Genomic DNA, 26,022 nt, shown 5'->3' on the forward strand with positions numbered 1-26,022 from the left:
GCTTTGCATTAACTTGGACTAAAATGTTAGAAAAGTTGTAAGGATATTCTCTGTAGCTTTGTTATACCATTAAATAAAAATGGTTTACATTAAAAAAGCTTTATTACAACAAATTGCTAACTATAAACTATACAATCATGATTATATATCTATCTTGGCGGAACTATATACCAATTTTAGTAACGCCTACTATTTTTGTATAGTAGAAATGCCCACTTTATAGTTAAACCATTACCATTATTAATTGGCTCCTGTCTGGGAACATATCAACTTTAATATATGCTACCAAAGAACTACAGAAAAACATTTGCTGTATTGATTTTAGTTGGCAAAGGTGTTGAAAGTAGAGCTTTTTATATAATACAAAATGTCAGAATATTTGGCTATAGTTAAGGTAATCATTGAAAAATACTAAGTATTTAATGCTGTACTTCTACAAAGCATTGTGAACTTATTGTGCCACCAGTGTCTAGGCAGTTAGTGCACCAAGGCTGCTAAACATAATTGTCACCTTGTGCTTCCCTTGTATTCCACTTGGTTTGGTTTTTCCCAGTCTATTGCTTCTTGTCACATCCTTATAAGCTGTTTGGAACAGGGACTATATTTTTATTACATATGTGAACAGTGTCTACCACAGCAGGGCTCTGGTTGTAGTTTTTGGTCCTGTATCAATAAAAAAAATTATCCTAACAATGCATTTGTGAAGCATGTACGTATTGGGGTGGATTCTCAGACGTGCCTAAGAAGCAATAGGCACAGTAAAGGAAGGATGTGTGCAAAGGAGCTATTTGCAGCTCCCAAATGCTGAGGCCAATTTTATGCCATCCTACTCCCCTAAAATAGTCAACTATAAGAGCCACTGCTGCCAATGGCCACAAAGGGAATTTCTGGCATCTGGAAATTTGTTGGAGCTTACAGGTGCTCCAGAAATAGCCCATTTCATTTGACTGTGCTCCCTATGTCTGAGGTCAATGGGAGGTGGGGTAGAGCAGGGGTTCTCAACCTTTTTCTTTCTGAGGCCCCCCCACAACATACTATTAAAAACTCCAGGGCCCAGTGGGGTAGAGGGCACTTGGGGCTCTGGTCCCGAGGGGGTGAGAACTCAGGCATAGGTGTAGTTTGACTTCTATTTTGGGTGGGCAGGGGGCCAACAGGGCTCGAGCCAACTCTGTTCGGCAAGGTCCAGGGAGGGAGTGCCACCTACACCCCCTGACTCACATCAGCAGGCCCAGTGTCCCCCCAACTCTGCCCATTGGCTCAGGGCTTCTGCCCTATGAGGAGCTTTGGGGTTCCAGAATTCAGACCTGCTGCTCCGGGCTTCAGCCCTGCGGGGGGTCTCAAGAATCAGGGCTTCAGCCCCAATGGCTCCTGGCTTCAGCCCTGTGGGAGGTGCTGGGACTTGGGCTCTGGGTTTGTGGCTAAGGAGCTGGTCATCCTGTTCTCTAGTGTGATTTGGTAGTCTGTAGCAGACACCAACTAGTACCACATCTTATGCTTTATCTTGTGTTAGAACATGGATCATAAACATTCGAGATCATTTATTTCCAAATTGTCAGTGACTTGGAAACAGGCAATACCATTTTTATAAAGAGTGCCACTTTCCCTCCCCTTTTGCCTCTACATCCTTCCTTCCTAAATAGATTATAACCAGCAATTTTTAAATTTCTAATCATGTAAATTTTCTAACCAGATTTCAGTAATACCAACTAAGTTGAATTTATGATAATAAATGAGGAATTGGAATTGCTCTTGTTTATTAGTTAGGCTCCCATCATTGGTGTCTAAGCAATTAAAATCTTCTCTTCCCATCACTTGATGCATTCATTGATGGTTTTTTTGCTTCCTCTGCCTAAAGTGCCATAGAGAGTTGTAATTTGGACACTTCATGCCTCCATTCTCTTCTATAGGATGGGTTCTTTGGCCAGACTACATCTCCCTTGATGAACTGCAATTCTCCGCCCTGCCCCCCAAACCATCCAGTTATATGACATGATGTATGGGAGTCATGTGACTGTGGTGCATCATGAGATGTAGTCCAGGCAGGAAGTCCTGGGCACAGGGAAGAATGAGGGCATGAGGCAACCAAACTACAGTTCCCATGAGGCACTGTGGCACCTTAAGTAGATGTTCAATGTCTAAACTGACTCAAGATGAAATATTTTGATTTAGGAATGTTGAAACATTTTGTTTTAATAGAAAGTATTGAGACAAAACATTTTGAATTTTCTGAATAGACTTTTTTGCAAACTTTCAGCAAAAACTGTTGATATTTTGACTTGCTGTCCCAATTTGGAACAAAAACAGATGTTGAAATTTTAGAACCTCCCCTGTGATGGAAATGCCAATTTTTGCTCAGCTGTGATCTATAGAGTGTTACATTATATGAAGAAACTCAGAGTATTGAGAAAACTAAAATGATAGAAATCTTATACTTTAAATGGCAATTAATACTTTCAAATTTGTTTCAAGTAGCAGTTTTAAATACTATTTTTTGAACTTTTTTGCTTGTTCAAGATAAGCAAGAAATGCTTTCCATTGTTTCTAAACATTTTTTTTTTTTAAAAAAAGATGCCTTGCATGGCAGAATTTAATCCAGACTCTGACCTTAATACTGGATGTCAGCCTCTGCTTAATGTAATACAACATTGATTTTTTTCTATTGCCTTCACAAGTCAATATTCAAATTAATAAAGCACAATCACAGCAGAGCAGTCACTGGCCCTTGTGCAGATTAATTGGAGTAGAAGCGGAAAAAATTGAAAGGGAAAGTAAAAAGATAGGAAGATTAATTAAAAAAAAAGTGGAAGAAATGGGTTAAGGCTTAGGTTTTTGAAAAGGGAATTTAGTAAGATGTTGGAGTAAACCACGGGGGATAAAAATCAATGATTGTTTTTAAAAACAATCAAAAAATCTGATTTTTTTTTTTAAATTTAAATCCTATCTAAAGATAGTTTTAATTAAAATACATTAGCTCAAAGATATCTCATCATGGAATAGGGATTATAAATTCTAATTCTATAGTATGAGACAATATATTCATGTAATGTTTAAGAAAAGTTTTGTAAATGAGTTCCAGTAGTTCATGAATTAGGGACCCAATCTAATGTTGTTCCAGGGGCTTCTGTATAGATTGTTTAGGCTAATCTTTCTATCTACCCTATGGGACTCAGCCTAGAACAGGGCTCGGCAACCTTTCAGAAGTGGTGTGCTGAGTCTTCATTTATTCAGTCTAATTTAAGGTTTCACGTGCCAGTAATATATTTTTAGAAGGTCTCTTTCTATAAGTCTATAATATATAAATAAACTATTGATGTATGTAAAGTAAAATAAGGTTTTTTAAATGTTTAAGAAGCTTCATTTAAAATTAAATTAAAATGCGGAACCCCCGGACCGGTGGCCAGGACCCAGGCAGTGTCAGTGCCACTAAAAATCAGCTCACATGCCGCCTTTGGCATGCGTGCCATAGGTTGCCTACCCCTGGTCTAGAAGACACCATCAGAGATGCTTAGTTTTGCAGTTCTCAAACTGTGGATTTGTGTCTCCAGAGATAACATGCTTGTTAACAGCACAAATGTTTTTAAATAAATAATATAGAGAGCTGAGAATAGTTAAATAAAACAATGTAAATGTCTGTCTGGTGATGTTCTCCTCCTAATACAGCATGGCAAAATAATCCTCCAAATATTATTGATTAACCTGTTGAATTGGAGATAGTTCACCTCCCAATGACTTCATAAATATCTGCTTCAATTACCTTTGGTAAATGAAATAACCAAACAATCATTAATTTTCTGATATAGCTGTAAAACTAATCTGAAAAGTTTTAAAGTGATTTATTTCGAAAAATGTATAGTGTACCGTCTAAAAATTAAACCTACATCTATATCTGAGTTGTGAAGAATGTGTATTAAGGTTATAACAACCAACAAGAATGCACTTTCATGATTAAATTGAGTCTTCCTGACTAGTGATTTAAATCAAATCTACCCTGGAGTAAACACACAAAATTTAATCTATAAAGGGTGGAGAAAATGACTATTTACATTGTAATATTGTATTAATATCCTTTGAATCTAAACGTAGAAACAGTAATCAGTTAGCCATTTGTAAAACTTACTTTGAATTGCTTCATCTTTTTAATTAAAAAAACAAAACAAAACAGCAAGACTAGGAATTCATAAACCAAACTCAGAAATATAATTATAAATATATAAAATGCTTCACAAACTACTGTGTGGAAATAAATAAAAGTATTTTTATCAAACCACTGAGTATGAACTATTCACAAATTAATATCGCATGCATCAACTTAAAGAAGTGAATAAATTATAAGTCTCTTGATAAACGGTTGTCTGAAGGATGAATAAGCTCATGACATAAAGATGGCCTATATTAGGTACTATAATCACCAGTGTGTGCCAAAAAGAGAACTGGAGTAGGGGAGAGCAGAAATAAGTAATAATTCATAATTATAAATTCAAAGTAATGATTATAGATTCTACTTGCATAGTGCAGATACTAGTTATAGGGGTTATTCAGTTGCGTAGATATACACATTACGTTAACATTGGGTAGGGAAATTGGTATAAAATGAAATTATCAAATACTAGAATTGTGAAGTGACATTTTACTTTTGGAACAGAATTTGACTTTGACAAAAAACATATTCAGCGTAGCAATTGCTGTAGTTGTTCTTCACTCCCCCAAAGTGGGGAACTAAAGCTCAGGAAAAGTAGCTGGCAGCAGTATAAACCAGTGATCCTTCAGTTGCTTTTTCTGCAGTCTTTCTGGGGGGCCATTAGTCTGGCACTATCAAACAGGCAATAAATGAACAAACAGTGACACCTGATAACTGTATAAGTTGATAAAAATCCTAGAGTTTACTGCTTTTCTTTAATATGCATAAAGAATATAGCAAAGTTTCTTTAAATTGTCCACATAATCTTCCTCACTTAATACAGCTGCAATGTCTGATCTTGTCTACAAGACAACAAGGTAGTTTGTTTTAGAGAGTGAATGAATTCTCTCTGTGAAAATGAGCAGGTTAGCTTTAAAAAAAAACAAAAACAAAAAACCCAAAAAATAACTCCCAAAAGTATTGGGTTTGAAACACACATAAGTTTAGAAGACAAAAATATCAGCTCATATGCATTTTTATTAATACCTACTATACTAGTCAATGGAAAAGAAATCAAATCAAATACACTCTAAGAATTCGTCTTGTGTGATTATTCAGCTAATGTAATTTGACAAATTTACAAATTGGGATGGGGTTTTTCCAAAATCATATACGCTGAATAATGTTCAAACTTTGAGTACCTGTAAAATTCAGCATAAAAATACGTTTTCAAAACTGTATTTGTTTCAGATATCACTGAATATGTGCATTTAAACAAGAAGTGGGAAGGGATGCCTTTTCTGTGACTGAGTTTTTTTGTATTTGCAGAGTCCTTAGCGATTTTCTGTTACTGCATTTCCAGAAGCATTGGCTTTTGGAGTTAGGCTTTGCAGATGTTCTAAAGGTTGCTTGCAGAAAACCAGTTGATTGAATAATCAAATAAAAACACTTATTTTTGTGAGAAGAGTATTAGGCAAGATCCAGCTGGTGATGTTTATAGTCCCTGACATGACTTTGGACATGTTATTCTTGCTAAGCACAAAATAGGATATTTAAACTGATCTGACATAAACTAAAAATTGAACAGAATTCACTATGTAGCTACAGAAAATGACAGCTCTGGAGCACCATGACATCAGATGAATACAGCTACTAGTTTTCTTACTGAAAACATCATTGTCCAAAGAACCTGATAAGTTAATAGCATTTGTTATTTGAAATGAAGTTATATTTTCCTAAAGTGAAAAGTTGAGCTATCATAGTGTTTCAACAGGCAACAATATGCTATTGACTATTACTATAATTAGTACTACTAACCAGGTGTCAAGTTCAGATTTTTATGGAGGTCAGGTAAGAGATCCTTTAAAGTTATAGTAATATTGGAGAAACCTCCAGCAATGGGTACTTTTGGGAAGCAGGGTTGTAAAACACCTTGTTACCATCTGCCTTGCGCGTGAGGAAGCCGTGTCTATGCCTGCTGTGGGTCAGGGGTCAGTTCCCCAACTCTGCCAGCATTTGTCAACACAAGCACTGCCTTTCAGGCTTCTGCAGGCCCCATTCTCTCTTTAGAGGTTAATGATAGGGACATCCAGCTCCTGAGCACAGAGTGTCCCCCTGTTCCAGTGAACACACTCAGAATTCACAGATCTGCTATTCTCAAAGGAATAGTATACACCAACTTACCAGTTTCACCTCAGGATCACCACTCTGCTCTACACACAGCACTTAAATAAACTTCTTGTTTTTACTATACATGTATCTAACAAAGAACAGAGATTTAAGAAGTAGTAAGTAGAATTCATGGAAATATATGATTACGTATTAAATAAAATCATAGCATGCTTTCTAGAGCCTAAACAAGGCATACTCCTGTTTCAAAAAGGTTGGGTCACTTGAAATTTCTCTCCCAGCATCAGCCAGCCAGATCAGTTGTAATCTTCTATTCATCAGACAAATCAGCTGGCAGCTTGTCTCCTGAGTGAAGAATAGGTGGTTATATCTCTGCACCCTCAATATAGTTCCAGTGATCCATTATCTTCATTTGTTTAAAAAAAAAAAAATTACCCCTGCTGCTTCTTTTTTCCTGTCTAGAATCTCCCATGAAGACTTTGTAATCGCTTGATTAGCATTTTGCTCAGACTGTAAATAGATGTTCACTGAGAAGTATACAATACTCAACCTCATTATAGCCAGGCAGGTAGATACGTGTCTCCTGTCTGAAAGAAACTTACCACCTTCTGGTGACCAGTGCCAAGTCATTGACCTTAAGAACATAATTTTAAGGTCACACACCCACGCACACACGTATAACTCCTTATGTATTATCCATCTATACATTTCACAATGATTGAGTAACAGTGTGACACAGGCTTTCAGTAGAAACCTTACATTACATTCTTTGACGAACTAGTATGTAGAAACCAGAACCTGTAACCCTTATTTATGCCTGTGCCCTCTGCCAGTTGACACCAAGTGGTCTCTGGGTCACACCTCTACAAATGCATAACAAAGGTTTTTTTTCCCCCATTATTTCAATATTTTTTAATGTTGCTCAGTGCATTTGACTATAGACCTACTTGAGTTTGGCTGTAAAATGTAAATATAAAAACATACGTCTATTCCTTTTAAAACCTGTGTTAACGGGAGAGATGCACAAAACTGGAGATGAATATAAAAGATCCATCCACCTTTGTGTGCAGTTACCAAACATTAGGAAACTTTCAGCATTTTTTCATTTGATTAGGTTGCAGTCCTAAATCTTGTCATTCTAAATTATGTAGAATATGTACTAGTTTTTATCTTGTGTTGTACAGTTTGCAATCTCTTAATCTGATACCAGAAAAAGTTGCTTTTACACATAAACATTTAAATCTATTCTGATTACAAACATAGTAAGAAATATATGATGAGGTGTGATGTAATGTGAAAATGAATGTCACTTCAGTTAAGGCCAGGTACATTCATAGATAATATTTGGAACATCAGATTTGAAGACCGTGTCACTAAATATGCAAAATCAGGCTCTGAATTCTTTTTGACTAGGTACCAGAGCTGTCAGTCAAAATCACCAACCCAGACAGCTGACTGTGTCTTTTAAAGCCATTCCATATCTGGATTTTCTCCTGGCATTGACAAGTGTCTGCACCTCCCTTGCATCTCAAAGGAAAGGTCACTTGAATTTAATGACCGACCCTCTTAAAAACAAGAGCTTACATTTAAATGGTCCAGCAAGTTCAATATATCTTGTTTTTTTGCAAATTAACCCAACTTGATGCCAAGATAGGGATAACTGTGGCAGCTGTTTACATCTACCTCAAATGTTATTTCAGGAGAAGTATTGGTTTATTTTGCTACACTCTGAATAAATTTAACGTTTCAGATAAATGAAAGTATCTGAAACAAACAGAAGCTCATTAAAGTTAGAGAAACAAAACATGTAAAGAACAGTGACAGTTCTGTCATAATAAACCCAGACCCAACAGACTACCAGAAGCTGGGACTGAATGATAGGAGATGGATTACTTGATAAATTGCCCTCTGAAGTATCTGGCACCAGCCACTATCTGAAGGCAGGTTACTGGGCTAGATGGACCATTGGTCTGACCCGGTGTGGATGTACTTGTGTTTTTAGTGAGATGGGGCAAGGGCTATGTGCATGTCCCCTTCCCCACTTGACTCCCATTTCCCTTTCCCCATCATTATTTTGCTTTCTGTCTGGGAGATAAATCATTCAGAGTGTCAACATATTAAACTCTATTGGGAGGTTGAGCAGGGGTATAGTTACATAGGAAGGCATTAATTGGTGCCATCAACCAGTTGTTTGATCTATAGACAATTCCACACGTGCTTGAAGCTGTGACTGTGCTAATCAAATGCAGTGTCTCTATTTATTCCCCATGTTCCCCCTGTTTTGGTTTTCTGATTCCTCCTCCTCCTCCTCCCCCAGTCAATAGGATTCTGTATATTGATGCCTAGAAAATTCCTTGAAATTTTGGAAATGATCAGTTGTGATGTTCAAAACTTAATGCATTGCATACAGACAGACAGATAAACACAGAAATTCTGTTGAATTGCGTGTAAGGCCATCACAAGTTCAACCAATAATTTTACTATAAACTGATGTTTCATGGCACTCTACCTTCCATTGCTATCTTTAAATGATTCCTTTGCCTATATCAGTACAAACTTCCCCATGCTTGGCCGTTTTGACAGTGAGGCCTACTCTGCACTTGGGCACAACTACATCACTTCCCCTGAGCGCTGTGCCTATGCCTACCTAAGTCCTAGTGTAGATGCAGCTAGAATGGAAGAATGCTTCTGTTGACCTACCTATCAATGCTGAGGGATGCAGATTACCTACAGTGTTGAGGTGGGGGAAGGGACCTCTTCCATCACTGTAGGAAGCATCTACATGACGGTGCTTCAGCAGCATAGTTGTTCTGCTGTAGCACCTGTAGTGTAGATATGGCATCAGAACTCCACTTCATACAGATGGACTCAGATCTGCTGGAGCCTTGATACTTAGGATCCCACCCTCCTGGAGACCCAAAATAAGGAAAATAGTGTTAAATTAAGCCATCTGTATACAAAATTTGCAATGGTTTAACTTTTACTGTTTAAAAACCAGTTTAGTTAAACTGGTGGAAAACCCTTTGTAGATACTCTTTATTTTGGTATATTTCTAGTTAAAATGGTGCAAATTTGTATGTAGACAAGGCCATACATATCTAACAAAAACGACATCACCAAAACTGTACCTCAGTTCTGAGTAAAGATATAATTTCAAAATCCTTCACTAGTTCTGCAGAAGTCAGTAGGAGTACAGCAGAAGAAAAGCTTGCAGATTGTGTCCTGGACTTGTGTAAAAAAAATTAATTTGAATCACTATGGTGTAAAATATTTTATACCATCTGTGACAACTCTTAAATTTGGCAGGATAGAAAATTGCTACCTGACCTTAAACTAATGGAAAAAAAAAGTTGACATTTAGTTTAACAAATAATTTGACTAGGTTAGAGAAATAAGAAAATATATGAATGAGCAATTCCCTTTGACAACATCACGGCAACCCATTTTTAGTGTTATTTTAATAAATTCTCTATTTTGTTCTCCAGGAGTTTCAAAAAAATATAACTCATTTCAAAGACTTTCTCCCTACCTCTAGCCCTCAGCAGCATGGGAATCATGGGGTCAGGTTATTGCGCCTGAACTACACAGTTCCATTGGTTGAAACACTGGCCTATAATTGAACAGTGTGCCACAACTACTTATGCAGCCCAGAGACTGCAGAGTGATTGTGTAGTTGCTCCATGCTCTGCCTCCTAGTTGATGCAGGGAAAATCATAGCACCCTACCCTGTGGAAGTGTCTCCTCAAAACCCTTATACTTGAAATTTGCATTGGGGACAGTAATTGGAGCCTGAGTAGGACTTCAAGATTGCACCCCTATCATAATATAGAACATCTTAGCTTCTAAGGGAATCCATTCTTTCTCTCTTCCTCCCTACTTCTTAGTGGAGCACAATGTATCTGGTATCTCTGCTGTACGTGTTCCAGGAATTGTTAGCATTGAGGAAGAGTGGCTCAGCAGACATTTCCTTAAAATACAAAGGACAGCAACAGAAAGAGGATATTTGTAATTGTTTGTCTAGAATTCTTTAGGTTTGTAACAGTAAACAAAAGGATGCACAATTCTTGATGTAGGAGCAGTTATCCATGATGTAGGAGCAGTTATGTAATAGCTAAGGGGTACCTCTTTAATTATTTGGACATGGTCTTTCTGTGACTACTGTTTCTTCTAAAAGCAGTTTCTAAATCATGAGACAAGACAAATAATTTTTTATTCCTTTTTGGGGGGAGGGGGGTTGCCTTATGGCAATGCTTTTCAATTTATTTTTGTTATTGATGGAGTCTCCATTATAATAGTGAAAGCTTTCAGACCTAACTCACATTTGATTGTCCACCTGAATTTAGGCCATTGAGCATTAGGGGCCTGGAGGCTTAGAAGCCCCTTTTAATTCAGTAATCAGTGTTTTTTATAGTGAATCTTTTCTGCATCATGTTTTTTCTTTGCTCAGTTATATAATTTGATCAGTTTATAGTTTAGAGCAGAAAGAGATGTTTGCTTCAAATTCTAGGCTGTACATGTCTGAGTCTTAAATCTTTTTCTCATAGGCCAGGTAGTAGCAGCAGTAATATGTTATGACCCTTAATAGTTAGTTACTACAGTGATGAGTCTCTATGGAAAAACTTTGGCAACTGAGCACCTATGCTTCTACTGAAGTCTTTGCGACTTAAAGATGCTCAGTTCCTTTGAAAATTAAGCTACTTTTATTTTGGTGCCTAAATAATAGATTTACAAGACTAATTTTAGGCACAAAAGTTTGAAAATTTTGGCCTTCACTTCTGTGCACCTTGATTTCGCCAAGTGTAACATAAAGATAACGCCTAACTCCTTGAAATACTGAGATGAATTGTGCTGTAAAAGGTGATATGTTATTTTAAGGGAATGAACTCCTGAATGCAATCATGTTTGGAAGAATGTTGAAATCAAGTCAAATAAAATTGTTGAAATGACAGAGGATTACTGTTCAGATGAAATGTCACAATGGACTTGTGACAATATTGCATTATTTATTATAATGAAATCTGATATTTGGGGAGGAAGAGATACATTTGTTCTGTGTTTCAATTGTTGTGGTATGGATTTTTTTTTTAGTTGTGCTCCACTATTTTTTGCAGGAGGTGCTGAAACAGCTACAAGGAAGCATTGAAGATGAGGCAATGGCTTCTTCTGGGCAGATTGATTTGTTGGAGCGACTTAAAGGTAAATTCAGAAAGATTTTTAGGTAGGGTTACTTGCTTGCCAATTGTAGTTGCTGAGGTGTAATATTTTCAAAGGATGCCAAGTCCCAATGACTTTCAATGAAACTTAAGAATCCTACGTGCCTAAATCACTTTTTTAAACGGGACTAAAGATCCAAAATCACATGGGTGCTTTTGGAATGTTTATCCTAAGTCTCCATGCAAAATACTATTGATACACAAGCTACATTTTATTGAACGTCCATAAAACTACACTTGATTTTTATTGCTCAAATAGTGGTTTATTACCTTTTTGTTTAATAACATGATCCTCCAACTGTACTATCAAGGTTGGTTGGTTTACACAATATTTTCCTTTGGGATCTGTAGAAAAACCTGTTTGTTTCCAACAACCCAAAGACAAAAAAAGTTTGTTTACATGACACACACAAAATATAAAATTAAAGTGTATACAGTCTTTCAGGTTTGCTGCTATTAAGCTTCTGCTCTACAAAGCTTTGATCTTTATTTTTCATTCAGAACTGAATTTGGATAGCGGTAACTTTCCTGGAGTGAAGCTAAGGCCAAAGATGTCCTTGCGTTCATATGGAAGCAGGGAAGGGTCCGTGTCAAGCCGTTCAGGAGAGTGCAGCCCTGTTCCCATGGGATCATTTCCAAGAAGAGGGTTTATGAATGGAAGCAGAGAGAGCACAGGTTATTTAGAAGAACTAGAGAAAGAAAGGTAACTTTTTAATTGGTGTTAATTGTGCATCAACTTCTTTTAATTTTAAAAATATAAACTTGGTGAAATCATTAAAATAAAATGAAAAATATCCCCCCATACTAATATTATTCAGCCATCACTTGTATTTATTTTGGGCAACAGCATACTCTGAATTAGATGAACGCTTAAATCTGTTGTAGATTCTTGGTTCCATTAAATACAGAATAAAGTGCAATTAAAACATATACTATTACTTCAAGTGTTTGTCCATATGTGTTCCACTGTTGCACCCCAGGCACTTGATTTTGGATTTTTTGGGCCAGCAGTGTCTGTGAGTTAGTGTTAGCATGTATTTGATACTTAAGTGTTTCCTTTTGATTTAAAAAAAAAGGCAGAAAAAAACTTTTTTCTCTGAAGGACTTCATCTGGTACTGTCCAGCCCTTATGATAGAACAGAGGTCTCCAGGATTTAAGATGTGTCCTTCTTGTGAGGCAGTAATGCCCCTTAATGATGGATATCCATAATGATGGATATTGTGCTTCAGCAATTAAGGCACATTCCAGAGAGATGTGCCATTTGCAAGTTTTTCTCGAACAGACCACAAGATGAGAAGTTTACCTGAAACTGTTTTTAATGAACAGGACTATGGAGTGGAGTGTCTGGAACTGAAATTCTTTAGCAGACGTCTTCAAAAAGTCTTCCATTGTCTCTGAGGGTATCGATACATGGCAAAGAAAAACCCATGGCTGGGTTGGGCTCGTGGGGCTCAGACTGTGGCTCCAACTCTGTTTTGTTGCTGTGTAGACTTCCGGGCTTGGGCTGGAACCCAAGCACTGTGACCCTGCAGAAGCCTGGAAGTCTACACAGCCATGAACAGCTCCAAGCCTGAGCTACACAAGCCTGAGCTGGTTGACATGGGCCAGCTGCAGGATTTTCTTTGCTGTGTAGACATACCTGGAGGGATCTTCCTTAGTGTCCAGTAAAACTTCTGCTTATAGGGGAAGAAAGGATCACTGGTCCTCTAAGGGGTATAGATCTAGGTCCCCCTCATCAGATCCTAGCACTAAACAGCAGGAACCCTCTCATTCTGCTTCTCAGAAGGGTAGTTCAAGGCCCAGGGAGGGTCCCTCTGAAACCCAGGGTGCTGGGTGGGGTATTTATGGCCTGTGATATACAGGAGATCAGACTTAGATGATCTGTTGGTCCCTTCTGGTCTTGAACTCTGACTCTATGACACTCAAACACTGGCCACCCTGCCTTTGGAGCACAGAGGTCCCTGATACTGATGTCTTTGGTACTGGTACTGACCACTTCCATTCACACGTCTTTATGGCTTTGATAGACGTCAGAGTCTCCGTGGTCTTGGAATCACTGCAGTTGTCAGTGGTCAAAATTCCTCTTGTACCATCCACTACTGCCTTTCCAGTACCAAGTACACTTACGATACTGAGTAGACAGTATACTGAGTGATTGCCTAGCACCCCAACTACAACTGCTTCTGCATTAGAAGAGGATTATTCTTTCTCCCTCCTCTGGTTCTGCCTGTACCAGGGAGGTGCCACCTTCTCATTCACTGGAGTGTAGGTCCTTTGCTATCTACATATCAGAAAGGGATTCTAGGGCATACTGCTATTATCCAATGCCCAAAAACTCTAGGAGAAACAATGCCTCTTGGTACCCACCCCAATGGGTGTCATATCGTTGCCAGTACCTTGCTCATACTGAGCACGATGGGGACTACAACCTATCAAAAAGCCTGCTTCTGCCACACAGTCTAGAGCTAGGTCTCCCTCTCTACTGAGCCATCAGGGGGTATAGGGCATCAGTTCCACCTACTGCTCAGCAGGAACAAGGCTTTGATAAGGAAGAGTTAGACTAATGACCAGGCTGTGCCAACTCGTATATCATCACCTCCTAATTAGGCAGTGGTACCTTCAATCTCCAGTACATAGCCTGATGTCTATAAGACCTTTTAGGAGTTACAGCACAGGATCATGGAAGTTATCCAGAAGAAGTCACACAAGCATCTGAACATTTTACATATCTCTGCCAGGTTGCCTTACAATGCTCATAAATGAGGGCCTACACTGACAGATGGCTGCTTTCTTATTGCTGACATCAAAATGGGCACATCACCATTTTCAGGTACTCTGAATGCTATGAGCAATTTTATACTGCCAAGATGATCATGCTGGCACCAGTCTGGTCAAAGCAGTTCTGGTTCTCAGATCTGGTGAATGTCTCAGTTAGTCTTCCAGTCCAATTACTTCTTCATCCAGATGTAATATCACAAATGAAGGGGTAGATGTTCCCTTCAGATCATCCATGCACTTCATACCATGAAGCCTGACTGGCTAACATCGGTAGAGAGAGAAGCTACTGTGTAGAGGTACAGAATATCCTTATCCACAGTAGAAAGGACTCTTCAAAGGTTGGTTTAGTGGTCCCCAACCTTTTTGTGGCGAGTAGCACATTCATGTTTTCAGAAGAGTGTGGCGGGCGCCAACAATTACTCACATACAGGGCCGGCTCCAGGCACCAGTGGAGCAAGCACGTGCTTGGGGCAGCATATGCTATGGGGCGGCATTCCGTCCATTCTGCAGAGTCGGAGTGGTTTGGTTTTTTTTGTTTTGTTTTTGTTTTGGGTTTTTTTGGCGCCAGTTCTGGGCAGTGCAGAGAGAAGCCAGAGAGAAGCCGGGAGGACAGAGAACACTGGCGCCCGCAGCCTGCAGCCCCGGAGTTCTCTGTCCCCACCAGGCGTGGTGCCGTGGCTTCTCTCCCCTGCTGGGCACTAGGCAGGCGCACATAAACCACATTGGGGACCACTGGTTTAGTCACTCAATCCCACCAACATCAGTTATCTCAAACTTGCATACCTGATATACTGGAATATCTCCTGTTCTTAAAGAATTCAAGACAGTCTGTAAATTCCCTTAATGTTCACCTAGCAGCCATTTCAGCTTGACATGCTCCCATTCAGGGCCATTGAATGTTCTCATGTCCCACAGTAGCTAGATTCTTGAAGGGCCTTATGCAGGTACTTCCCCCATCCAGGAAGCCTCTCTTTCCATGGTTTCGACCTAGTGCTGATGGATCCTTCCTTTGAGCCCCATGCTACGTTTCCTCTTCCACTTGTCCATCAAAATAGTCTTCATAGTGGCTATAACATTGGCCAGAAGGGCAGTAGAGTGATGGGACCTCCGTATATGGTGTTTCATAGAGACAGGAGGACCGTGTTACCTTCCCCAAAGTTTTTGCCGAAGCTAGTCTTTGACATCCATTTCAACCAAATAATATACATGCCTGTATTTTTCCCAAGCCACATTCCAACAAATGCAAAAATAAAGTTCACACTTGTATCTAGATAGCACTAAACCATTTAGGGCATCTCCTAGGTTATTTGTTGTTTATGCAGGTATGGGTGAGCAGGCAAGGTCAAAGTGTATCAACACAAGGTCAGAGTGTATCAATACAACACAAATTGAACTGGTTTTCTGCTTGTATTAAATTAGGTTATCAAACAGATAACTGAGATCCACCCTCGAGGACTACAGCCCACTCACCCCACTGAGGTTAAGCAGCTTTCTGCTGCTTCTTTGGAAAGCGTTCCAATAGTAGAAATATGTGGGACAGCAACTTGGAATTATACACATATGCTTACACAACCGTACTTCATAATAGAAACATCAAGATCCAATGCTTATTTTGGCAGAGCCATCTTACAATCATTGTTCAAATAGATTCCTAGTATATATGTCCTGTGAATGACCAAAAGAGGAATGAAAATATATATAAAAAGCACTCAAAGAAGAAGAAAATGTTATTCACCTTACAGTAATTGTAGTTCAAGATGTGTTGTCCAGATGTGTTCCATGCCCCACCCTCCTTCTCTGCTGATGTGGAGTCTGAGAACACCTAGATTTTGCATTGGTGAAGGGACCGAGGGGTGATTGGGGTTGCCTTGCCATTACTCCCTTGGGTTGGAGGCACGATGACCCTTAGGGTTTGTTTTCACTACCAGGGTAAATTGACCTAAGTTATGCTACTCGAGCAACATTAATAACATAGCTGGAGTCGATGTAGCTTAGGTCGACTTACTGTGGTGTCTTCACTGTGCTGCGTCGATGAATGGATGCTGCTGGCCTGAAGAATCCAAACTCAAGTGCCTGGGGCACATGCACAACAACAATGTACTATATAGAGAGAACCTATCTTGAAGAACCACAGTTACTGTAAGGTAACTAACCTAAAAGTATTTTAACTTTATTTTCCTATGTTTTGTGTTTAAATTTGTTTGACATGTTTGCATGCTAACTTTCTATTCTTAAATATAGACATATTTATCAGATATGTATTTTATTTAATTTTAAAAAAACCCAAAGCTTTCTGAAAGTTCAATGAATCTTTGACATACATTAAAAGTTTAAAACAATTTAAACAAGAAAAATAAGTACAACAATTTTCTCAAACCAAAAAGAGAAAAAAGTTCCCACTCCAGTGACCTATTACAGCCATGAAATTCATCCCAATACGCCCACCATAGCCCTCAGCTCCCTGCCAGATTCACACATTTTTACTAAGTAGAAATAAAATGTATGAAAAATCAACTCTTAAGTAAGTTACTCTGCTATAGCTGTTAAATATGTTTTAATGTGTGCTTTCACATGCTTAGAATTCATTTTGTATTACATGTTCTCTGTTTTGTCCGAAGCTCATTTCAGAGGTTTGTTAATAGTGAAACAATATCCCTTCACTAGCACATGTCCAACTGTTAAGTGAGGGTCGAGCCCTGTTTGTTTTTTCTAGATTAGCGAGTTTAGTACCCTGGCCTTTATCACTCCCGTAATACATCAGCAGAGAACTGGACTGGACAACTTGTCTGGGACTGACGAGATGCTGGTAAATGGTCTAAATAAAATATTCTTATTCCTTCTGTTTTGTCTTCCATTTTCTGTGTGTGTTTTCTCTGACCTTTTCTCACCCTTTTTCTGTGTCCGACCACTACTTGCCTCTTTCCGCACTAGCTCACTTCTTTTGCCTGGGCCTCTTTCCTAAGCATTTCTAGTGGCTACCAGTAATGCTTGCTTGTCCTAGGGGATTTTAATGCAACTTCAGTTGTTCCAAAGGTATAAGGTTTGTGTTCAGTCTAAGTATTAGCTATGCTACAGTATTTCTGAGGTTGCACAAACTTAATGTCAGTTTTCTTACATACTAGACTGAAACTTTGACAGTATTTTCAGTCAAAACTAATAGTATATCCCAGCTTTTGCTAATTTAAGCATCACTGCCTAATAAATTAAGTTGCTTTTCCAAGCTACTTTGCTTCAAAGATTTTTCATGTTCATAGATGTTTTATGCATTAGCTGCTTAGAAGAGACAACTGCACATGGTTTGCTTTTGGCATTGAGCAGAAGTTACTGTACTTGGTGAAAAATCAGTCATTTTTATAGGAAATAATTTTTAGGATTTTGGACTGGTTTTAAGGTTCGTTTTCTCATTTTATGGCCTAAGAATATAGCAGATAATATATATTATATATGCAGTTATATAATATAAACAGTGTAGTTGATGTTTTGTTTCTGTCCTTTCTGTTAACAGAGGGATATTACTCCAAACTAGCTCTGGGCCAACTTTCAGTTGAATCCAGGTGCTGCAAGAAAGAACCTTAATGGACATGCCTTGGGAAATCCTAACTTGTCAGAAAAGAAGCCCATGTGGCTATTACTTATGCTATTCCATTGGGGTTAGCATATAACAGAATAAATTACCAACATTTTATATTGAGAAAAACTTTATGGATGTAATGGTCCAAGATATACTTTCATCTGCACTGCTGCAACACCACTGAATTTGCCCACATGTAACTGAGAACAGAAGTATGGCCCAACGTGTTGTGTGTACAGATATGACAAATCTTCAGTTACAAAAATGGGATGATCATTTGTGTTTTTTGATATTTTTCCTTTGATCTGTAACAATTCTTCCATCTTAAACTCTCAAGGTAAAGGGAACTTTGCTTCCGGATAGGCGGGTAAAGTATCCTCCTAAGTGTCTGATACAAATTTCAGTCCATGGATCAGCTAATCAGATGCAGCTGTGTAGTGAATTGATACCATACTATCAAAACAAAGTACAGCAACTCTGCAATGCTGCCTAGCCTCTTCTGCCTGGGGAGTGAGAGATCTAAGGCCACTCTTAAACCTAGAACTCCTATACTGGAGCAGTGATGCCAAACTACTAAGCCAAATACAAAGCCCTGCTCAGTAACAAAAATTACCTTACTAAATTAGCTATCTTTCATTGCTGTCTGTAGTGTTGCTCCATTTTTTTCTCCTGTGTTTCCACCATCATAAACAAACTAGGGAAATTCATCCAAGATGGAGTTACTATAAGGTGGGTGCAAACCTGGTTGGAAAACCGTTCCCAGAGAGTAATCATCAGTGGTTCACAGTCATGCTGGAAGGGCATAACGAATGGGGTCCTGCAGTGGGGGATCACTTCTGGCTCCAGTTCTGTTCAATATCTTCATCAATGATTTAGATAATGGCATACAGAGTACACTTATAAATGTTGCGAATGATACCAAGATGGGAGGGGTTTCAAGTGCTTTTGAGGATAGGATTGAAATTTAAAATGATCTGGACAAACTGGAGAAATGATCTGACGTAAATAGGATGTAATTCAATAAGGACAAATACAAAGTACTCCATTTAGGAAGGAACAATCAGTTGTACACATACAAAATGGGAAATGACTGCCTAGGAAGGAGTACTGCGGAAAGGGATCTGGGGGGGGGGGTCATAGTGGACCACAAGCTAAATATGAGGCAACAGTGTTGCAAAAAAAGAGCAGGTTAGACAAACACCTGTTAGGAATGGTCTAGATCAGGGGTCGGCAACCTGTGGCACGCGTGCTGATTTTTAGTGGCATGCTGCTGCCAGCCAGGGTCCCGGCCGCCGGCCCTGCTCAGCCTGCTGCCGGCCTGGATTATGGAACTCCAAACCAGTAGCGGGATGAGCTGCTCAGCCTGCTGCCAGTCTGGGGTTCTGGCCGCCGGTCCCTTGCCAGCTGGGGTCACAGCTGCCAGCCACGCTCAGCCCGCTTGCCAACCCGGGCTGGGAGTGGCCTGAGCTGGGCCGGCGGCTGGGACCCTGGCTGGCAGGGGTCAACAGACGGAACCCCAGACCGGCAGTGGGATGAGCCTCTCAGCCCGCTGCCTGGCTGGGGTTCCGTCTGCCGCCCGCGCTGCCAGTCTGGCACACAAAACCTTTTACTGGCACGCAAAATCTTAAATTAATGAAGACTTGGCACACCATTTCTCAAAGGTTGCCGACCCCGGTCTAGATAATACTTAGTCCTGCCACGAGTGCAGGGGATGGACTAGATGACCTCTCGAGGTCTGTTCCAGTTCAATGATTCTGTCCTTTTCTGCTTCCACCTGACAAAGCAGATTGTACTGCCACCAAAATGTCTCACTCCTCTTGCTAAGTATTCTTCATCTTATAGAAGCACGGCAATCATTTATGTTCATTTTTATGTTCTGTGAATGGATTTTGGTTGTTTAGAATTCTCTAATATCAATTTTGAAAATCTTTTTTCTGGAGACCTAGCTATGAAAGACTTTTGTAAAAGTACAAGTCTGACATCTGTATTATGTGTTTAACAGATTATTTGAAATTGGAAGTTTACCATAAGATCCACTTGTTTTATTGCACATTAGGATGATGTAGCTGGTGTTTCTCGGAAAATAGTATTGTTTCTTTATGCAATCATAGTGAGTGTACATGTTCCACTGCTCTCTAATGAAAAAAATTGTACTGCTGTATAATTAGGGTAGAAAGCGGAAGTTGCTTTTTAATGGAGGTCTAATCTAATTGATTTCTTGAGATGTCAGCCAAATTAGATTATTTCTTAACTAAAAGACAGTGGTGTCTTTTTTTTTTTTTTTTTTTTTGCTTAGTTGTTGGGTTTTTTATGTTTATTACTGAAGTCAGATCAGTCATTGAAGACAATTAAGCATTTTGGATTTCCTAAATGATTATGCAGTCAAAACATGGCATCTTATAGAAATGTTATTGAAATTATCTGAGAGGGATTGACAAAAGGCATAAGTAATTACCAAATGAAATTTCTTCATTGTTATAGAGAAGTTTATTGATCAATGTCTATTTAAATCAGTAAAGACGTGAAAGAATTAATTTGCAGTCCCTTATGGCAGAGACTGTGTTTTCTTTGTGTTTCTACAGTTTGTACAGTACCTAGCATAGAGGGGCCCCGAACTTGCTTGGAGCCTCAAAATGCTTTTTCTTAAGAAAGAAATTTAAATGTTTGCTACTCCTGCTGCTAGCTGCCTCCTGTGTGCTCTGTGGCCAGGGCTCTTCCAAGATAATGCTTTCTAAGAGCATAGACAGACATTTTATCCATGAGGGACGTGTAGAGGGTTCTAAGCTAACTTCTCTGTCATACAAAGACCAGAATTAGCTAATACAGCCTTTGCCAAAGCCCTCTGCAATGGAAATCAGGATTGTCACTGATTGCAGCTTGTTGAAGCCTATCCCTCTTCTGTAAGACTAAGTGAATGAGGTATGATAAAGGGAAGAAACGTGCTCAAAGGTTTGTCAGTCATTGTTTTCTTTACCCTACAGCTTTGGAGGAGCTGTCACTAAGATATCTGCCTTGCCCAGCTCATGCAGCCACTCCTCAGCCACAGTATATTTCTATTCAGCTAGACCCATTTTGTTCTACCACAGGGCCCCCTGGTGGGACATCAGGAGCTGGGTTACCATCTATCTTGCTGGAATGCAAAACAAGAGGCATTTCTGCCAGATAATAAGTAACCTTACTCCTCTTTGAGGAATAGCCCATGATTTGTCCATTGTTGAAGTCCATATTCAGGTTCAGATCCAGAGGCTTCTCCAGCCAGATCCAATGGGCTGAATCAGGATGTCAGGCTCTGTCAAGGCTAATAAAGAATCTTTTAGACACCAGAGACAAGAGCCATATATTTCGTTTCTTTAGGGAATAGACTTCACTACTTTTTCAAGAACTGTGAAACACAAAAACCTGTTACAGCATGTCAGGGTACCACATAGAATTAAACCCAGCCAAGAGCTGACTTTGTTAGTTCCCCTTGAATCCCAGGAAATGGAGGGGTGGCAGTTACAGCCATCAGCAACATAAAACTAATCTGGGGTATTTCTGATTCCATATGATTAGAAATTCAGTATATATTCTTTCCTATTTATTGCTCCGGATTACCTGGAGACAACTCCTCTGGAGTTTGATCTAATTTGGCTAGATGACATATAAGAAATTAAATATAGAGGCCCTTTGAGACCTAAGTGCAGCAGTTGAGCCAGGAGATTTCCTTGCATCTACCAGTGTTAAAGATGCTTATCTCTATGTTCTAAAATGATAGCTTGTTAGAGCCATGCAAATCTATGGATAACTGTGGACCATGTTTGCTGATCGGATGTGGATACAAATTTTGTATTGACACAGGGTTCTATAGTTCATTGCATTTCAAAGTAGGAAACGCTTTCAGGTAGTTCTCTCTACCCTCAGAGTATTTTTAAGATAGCAATTTCTCTCGGGTATAGAAAGATACACATCTGCCTCCACACTTGATTGATCAGGGCAGCAACAACACAAGATGCTCTCCAGGGTTTGGAACTGAAGTCCTCTTTCCTCAGGGCACTGGACTTTGTCATCAACAAAAAGAAGAGAACCGTGGACCCATCTCAACTACTGGTACATTTGGGGCTCTCTTTAATACAGGTAAGGTCACTGTGATCCCAGTAAAGAACCAGATCTCAAGACCGTGGACGTGATGAATTCTGGGTAGCTTCTTGTTTCAATCCAGAGGTTATGAAACCTTTGGAAATCATTTCACCCATAACAGAGCTGGTATCAAGTGTCTGGTGACATTTTTAACCTCTGACATTATTCCTGCTTTCTCAATGGAGTCTTGAGGACTGTGACTTTGGGAACAGGATCATGATAGACAAGAAGAGTTTCTTGAGTTAGTGAGAAAACCCCACCAATTCTTTTTGGGGACTTCCTCTGCAAAGGTCCCCATTACATGGTGATCGCAACAGATGCCAACAGTAGAATTAGGAGAAACCGTTCATTCTCAGTAAGTCTAGAGACTGTGAACCTGAGTGGAAAATAAATTGCAACAATGGCTTTGAGTTTAAGATGAGTTTGAGAGCTCTGCTCTTGTTCAAAACTCATATTCTTCTTCACTCTATCCTCATCTGTACTGACAGTTCAGCAGTTGTAGTAGGTATCGAGTGAGGGTAAAAAACCAGATCCTTAAAAAGTAGGACACAATGTCTTACGAGATTTGTATTGGGATACAGAGTCTTTCACCTCTAGTAAATTGGGTCCGATCCAGCCAAGATTGCTTATGACTGGAAGTTATTACTGTCTGCTGGTTGCTCTGTGGCCTACATTAAGTAGGCTAGTGTTCTCAGTCCAGTTTCTGACAGACAGGTTACACATCATACAAATTATAATCATACATGAAACTAATTGACACCCTGCTAGCTGTTTCAGCAGACAGTCCTAGGATTAAATAAGCATGGATACTAACTCATTGTCGTGTTCTTAGAGGTGGTCCCTCTAAGTGTTGAGGCACGCTAGCAGAGTGCTGTGTGGGTTGATGATATACCTGTTCTGTGAATAAGCAGATTCCAGTCTCCAGGGCTGTTTAATCTGGCACTTTTTGTGAGCATTACATTATTAATAAAGAAAGAGGTAGAGGTGAAGGCTTGGAAGTGAGTTTAATGCACTTCTCAAATTGGCCAGATGAATTATAGATTAAAAAGATTTTTTTTTAATCTTATATCTTTGTACCTCCTATATTTAAATAGGTATCTGGCACATATTTCATGTTACATATGACTGTTTTCTTCCACTTCCTTTAAGTTAAATCTCCATGCAGTTTTTAAAGTAGTATATTAATACTGCAATATTTTTTTCTGATATACTAGTTCTGTTTTTTACATTGACATCAATAAAATATTGAAAAGAATTTAATTTCAGAGGCCCAAAGTTTTTTTAATGTAAATAGAAGCATTTCTAGAGATTAATATTTTGTGATATCCAAAGCCTCACATTTCAAATAATCGAATCATAGAACTGGAAGGAATCTCAAGAGGTCATCTAGTCCAGTCCCCTGCACTCGTGGCAGGATTAAGTATTATCTAGACCATTCTTAACAGGTGTTTGTCTAACCTGCTCATGGAGACTCCACAACCTCCCTAGGCAATTTATTCCAGTGCTTAACCATCCTGACAGGAAATTTTTCCTAATGTCCAACCTAAACCTCCCTTGCTGCAATTTAAGTCCATTGCTTCTTGTTCTATCCTTAGAGGTTAAGAAAATCAATTTTTCTTCCTCCTCCTTGTAACAACCTTTTACAAACTTGAAAACTATTATCATGTCCCCTCTGTCTTCTCTTTTCCAGACTAAACAAACCCATTTTTTTTCAGTCTTCCCTCATAGGTCATGTTTTCCAGACCTTTAGTCATTTTTGTTGCTCTTCTCTGGACTCTCTCCGATTTGTCCACATTCTTCCTGAAATGTTTTGCCCAGAACTGGACACAATACTCCAGAAGAGGCCTAATGAGCATGGAGTAGAGCAGAAGAATTACTTCTCGTGTCTTGCTTACAACACTCCTGCTAATCCATCCTACAAGGATGTTTGCTTTTTTCGCAACAGCATTACACTGTTCACTCATATTTAGCTTGTGGTCCACTATGACCCCCAGATCCCTTTCCGCAGTACTTCTTCCTAGGCAGTCATTTCCCATTTTGTATGTATACAACTGATTGTTCCTTCCTAAGTAGTGTACTTTGCATTTGTCCTTATTGAATTTCATCTGATTTGCTTCAGACCATTTCTCCTGTTTGTCCAGATCATTTTAAATTTCAATCCTATCCTCCAAAGCACTTGAAACCCCTCCCAGCTTGGTATCGTTCGCAAAATTTATAAGTGTACTCTGTATGCCATTATCTAAATCATTGATGAAAATAATTGAACAGAACTAGACCCAGAACTGATTCCCACTCGTTATGCCCTTCCAGTATGACTGTGAGCCACTAATAACTACTCTCTGGGAACGGTTTTCCAACCAGGTTTGCACCCATCTTATAGTAACTCCTTTGGCTGCATTTCCCTAGTTTGTTTATGATGGTGGAAACACAGGAGAAAAAAATGGAGCAACACTGCAGACAGCAATGGAAGATAGCTAGTTTGTTTATGAGAGGGTCATGCGAGACAGTATCAAAAGCTTTACTAAAGTCAAGATATACCACATCTACTGCTCACCCCCACTTGCAGAAAATTTTTTTACAAATAAAAATTTCTTTTAAAGACAGAATTAATTGCACCTTTGTAGATCTCAGTCAGGGCCGCCCAGAGGATTCTGGGGGCCTGGGGTCTTCGGCGGCGGGGGGGCCCCGCTTCGGCGGTAATTCGGCGGCAATTCGGCGGCGGGGGGTCCTTCCACTCCGGGACCTGCCGACGAAGTGCCCCGAAGACCCACGGTGGGGGCCTCCCGCCGCCAAATTACTGCCAAAGACTGGGCTGCACTTCAGCGGTGGGTCCCGCTTCGGCAGTAATTTGGAGGCGGGGTTCCTTCTGCCTCGGAGCAGAAGGACCCCCCGCCGCCGAAGACCCAGAGTGGAAGAAGCTCTGGGGACCCAGGCCCCGTGAGAGTTTTCCGGGGCCTCTGGAGCGAGTGAAGGACCCCGCTCCAGGGGCCCCGAAAAACTCTCCTGGGGGCCTGGGGCAAACTGCCCCACTTGCCCTCCACCCCGGGCGGCCCTGATCTCAGTTCACAACTGTCACCTCTGTTCCTTCATGCAACACTCAAATAAGTACCCTCTTCTGTCTTTTCCTCACTAGTACAAGTGTAAAATCTGTCTGTCTAAATATGTAGTCCTGTCTCTCTTCATATTATTGTGTAATTGTGGGAGCAGTTCTGGTTCAGCCTAACTGAAACTACAACAGTCTGATATGGAAAGAGACTTCATCAGGTTCATATTTAAATATATTCAGTACTGCAGTCTTTTGGGTCTAAAATGAGGGGGAATCAGTTAGGCGAATGAGAAGTTAGTAGAATAGTGTGCTGCACGTTAATCTATTTTAAGACTAATGTGGCTGTCATTAAGATTACAATTTATTTTTGGTGGATGTCTTTATGCTAGATGTTGGAATTCCAAATAATCCCATTAAAAAAGATCCAAAATAACTAGGCTCCTGTTGTTTTTTCAGATATTTTAAAGCTTGCCATTTCCATAGTAGGTATTGTTCTCAGTTCCACCAAAGTATCCATGAATTAGAAAACAACCTCGGGGGATAGTTTAGGGAATTAATAATGTGATCTAGATCCCATCGCAAAGCTGCCATTCTGAGTCCAGTTAAGGTAACTTGTGATTAAGGTGCTTTCTGTAATTAATATTGAGTTTGTCAGTAAACCAGGTTTTAAACAGTTTGCCAGTGTGGTGAATACCAAGCATAACTATTTTAAAACATAGGTTGAACACTGTTCTAAATTAATCCTTCGTCTTGGACGCTCAATCAAGTCCAGGTCAGCGTGGAAACATTGGCAGGGTAGTAGAAGGAGCTTGTACTACTGCTATCTATTCTGTTTACAAATATTTGTGCACTGTACTCTGTGCTTGACAAGGATTCAAGAAGGGACATGGGTCCTGTCCAAGGAGTTCACAATCTAAGGACAGAGAGATAAAGAGACAGAAGCTAGGGAAAGGAAAATAATAGGCAATTTTATGTGTTAACATCCTATCCTATTACTAAATACCTTACTTCAGTTCTCAGGCTTTTCAGTCCAGTACCTTTTTATGAAAA

General features: G+C 39.5%; 1 protein-coding gene across 1 annotated transcript in view; it reads left to right on the forward strand.

The window, feature by feature from the left end:
• The window catches only part of APC (APC regulator of WNT signaling pathway), a 192,579-nt gene that overhangs the window by 54,671 nt on the left and 111,886 nt on the right, over nucleotides 1–26,022 (forward strand). Inside the window, exons 3-4 of the mRNA XM_045020885.1 lie at nucleotides 11,359–11,443; nucleotides 11,962–12,163. Of these exons, the coding sequence (XP_044876820.1) occupies nucleotides 11,359–11,443; nucleotides 11,962–12,163 (287 nt within the window). The remainder of the gene's footprint in view (nucleotides 1–11,358; nucleotides 11,444–11,961; nucleotides 12,164–26,022) is intronic.

The sequence above is a fragment of the Mauremys mutica genome, chromosome 6 (assembly GCF_020497125.1).
Source record: "Mauremys mutica isolate MM-2020 ecotype Southern chromosome 6, ASM2049712v1, whole genome shotgun sequence".
Taxonomy (NCBI): domain Eukaryota; kingdom Metazoa; phylum Chordata; order Testudines; family Geoemydidae; genus Mauremys; species Mauremys mutica.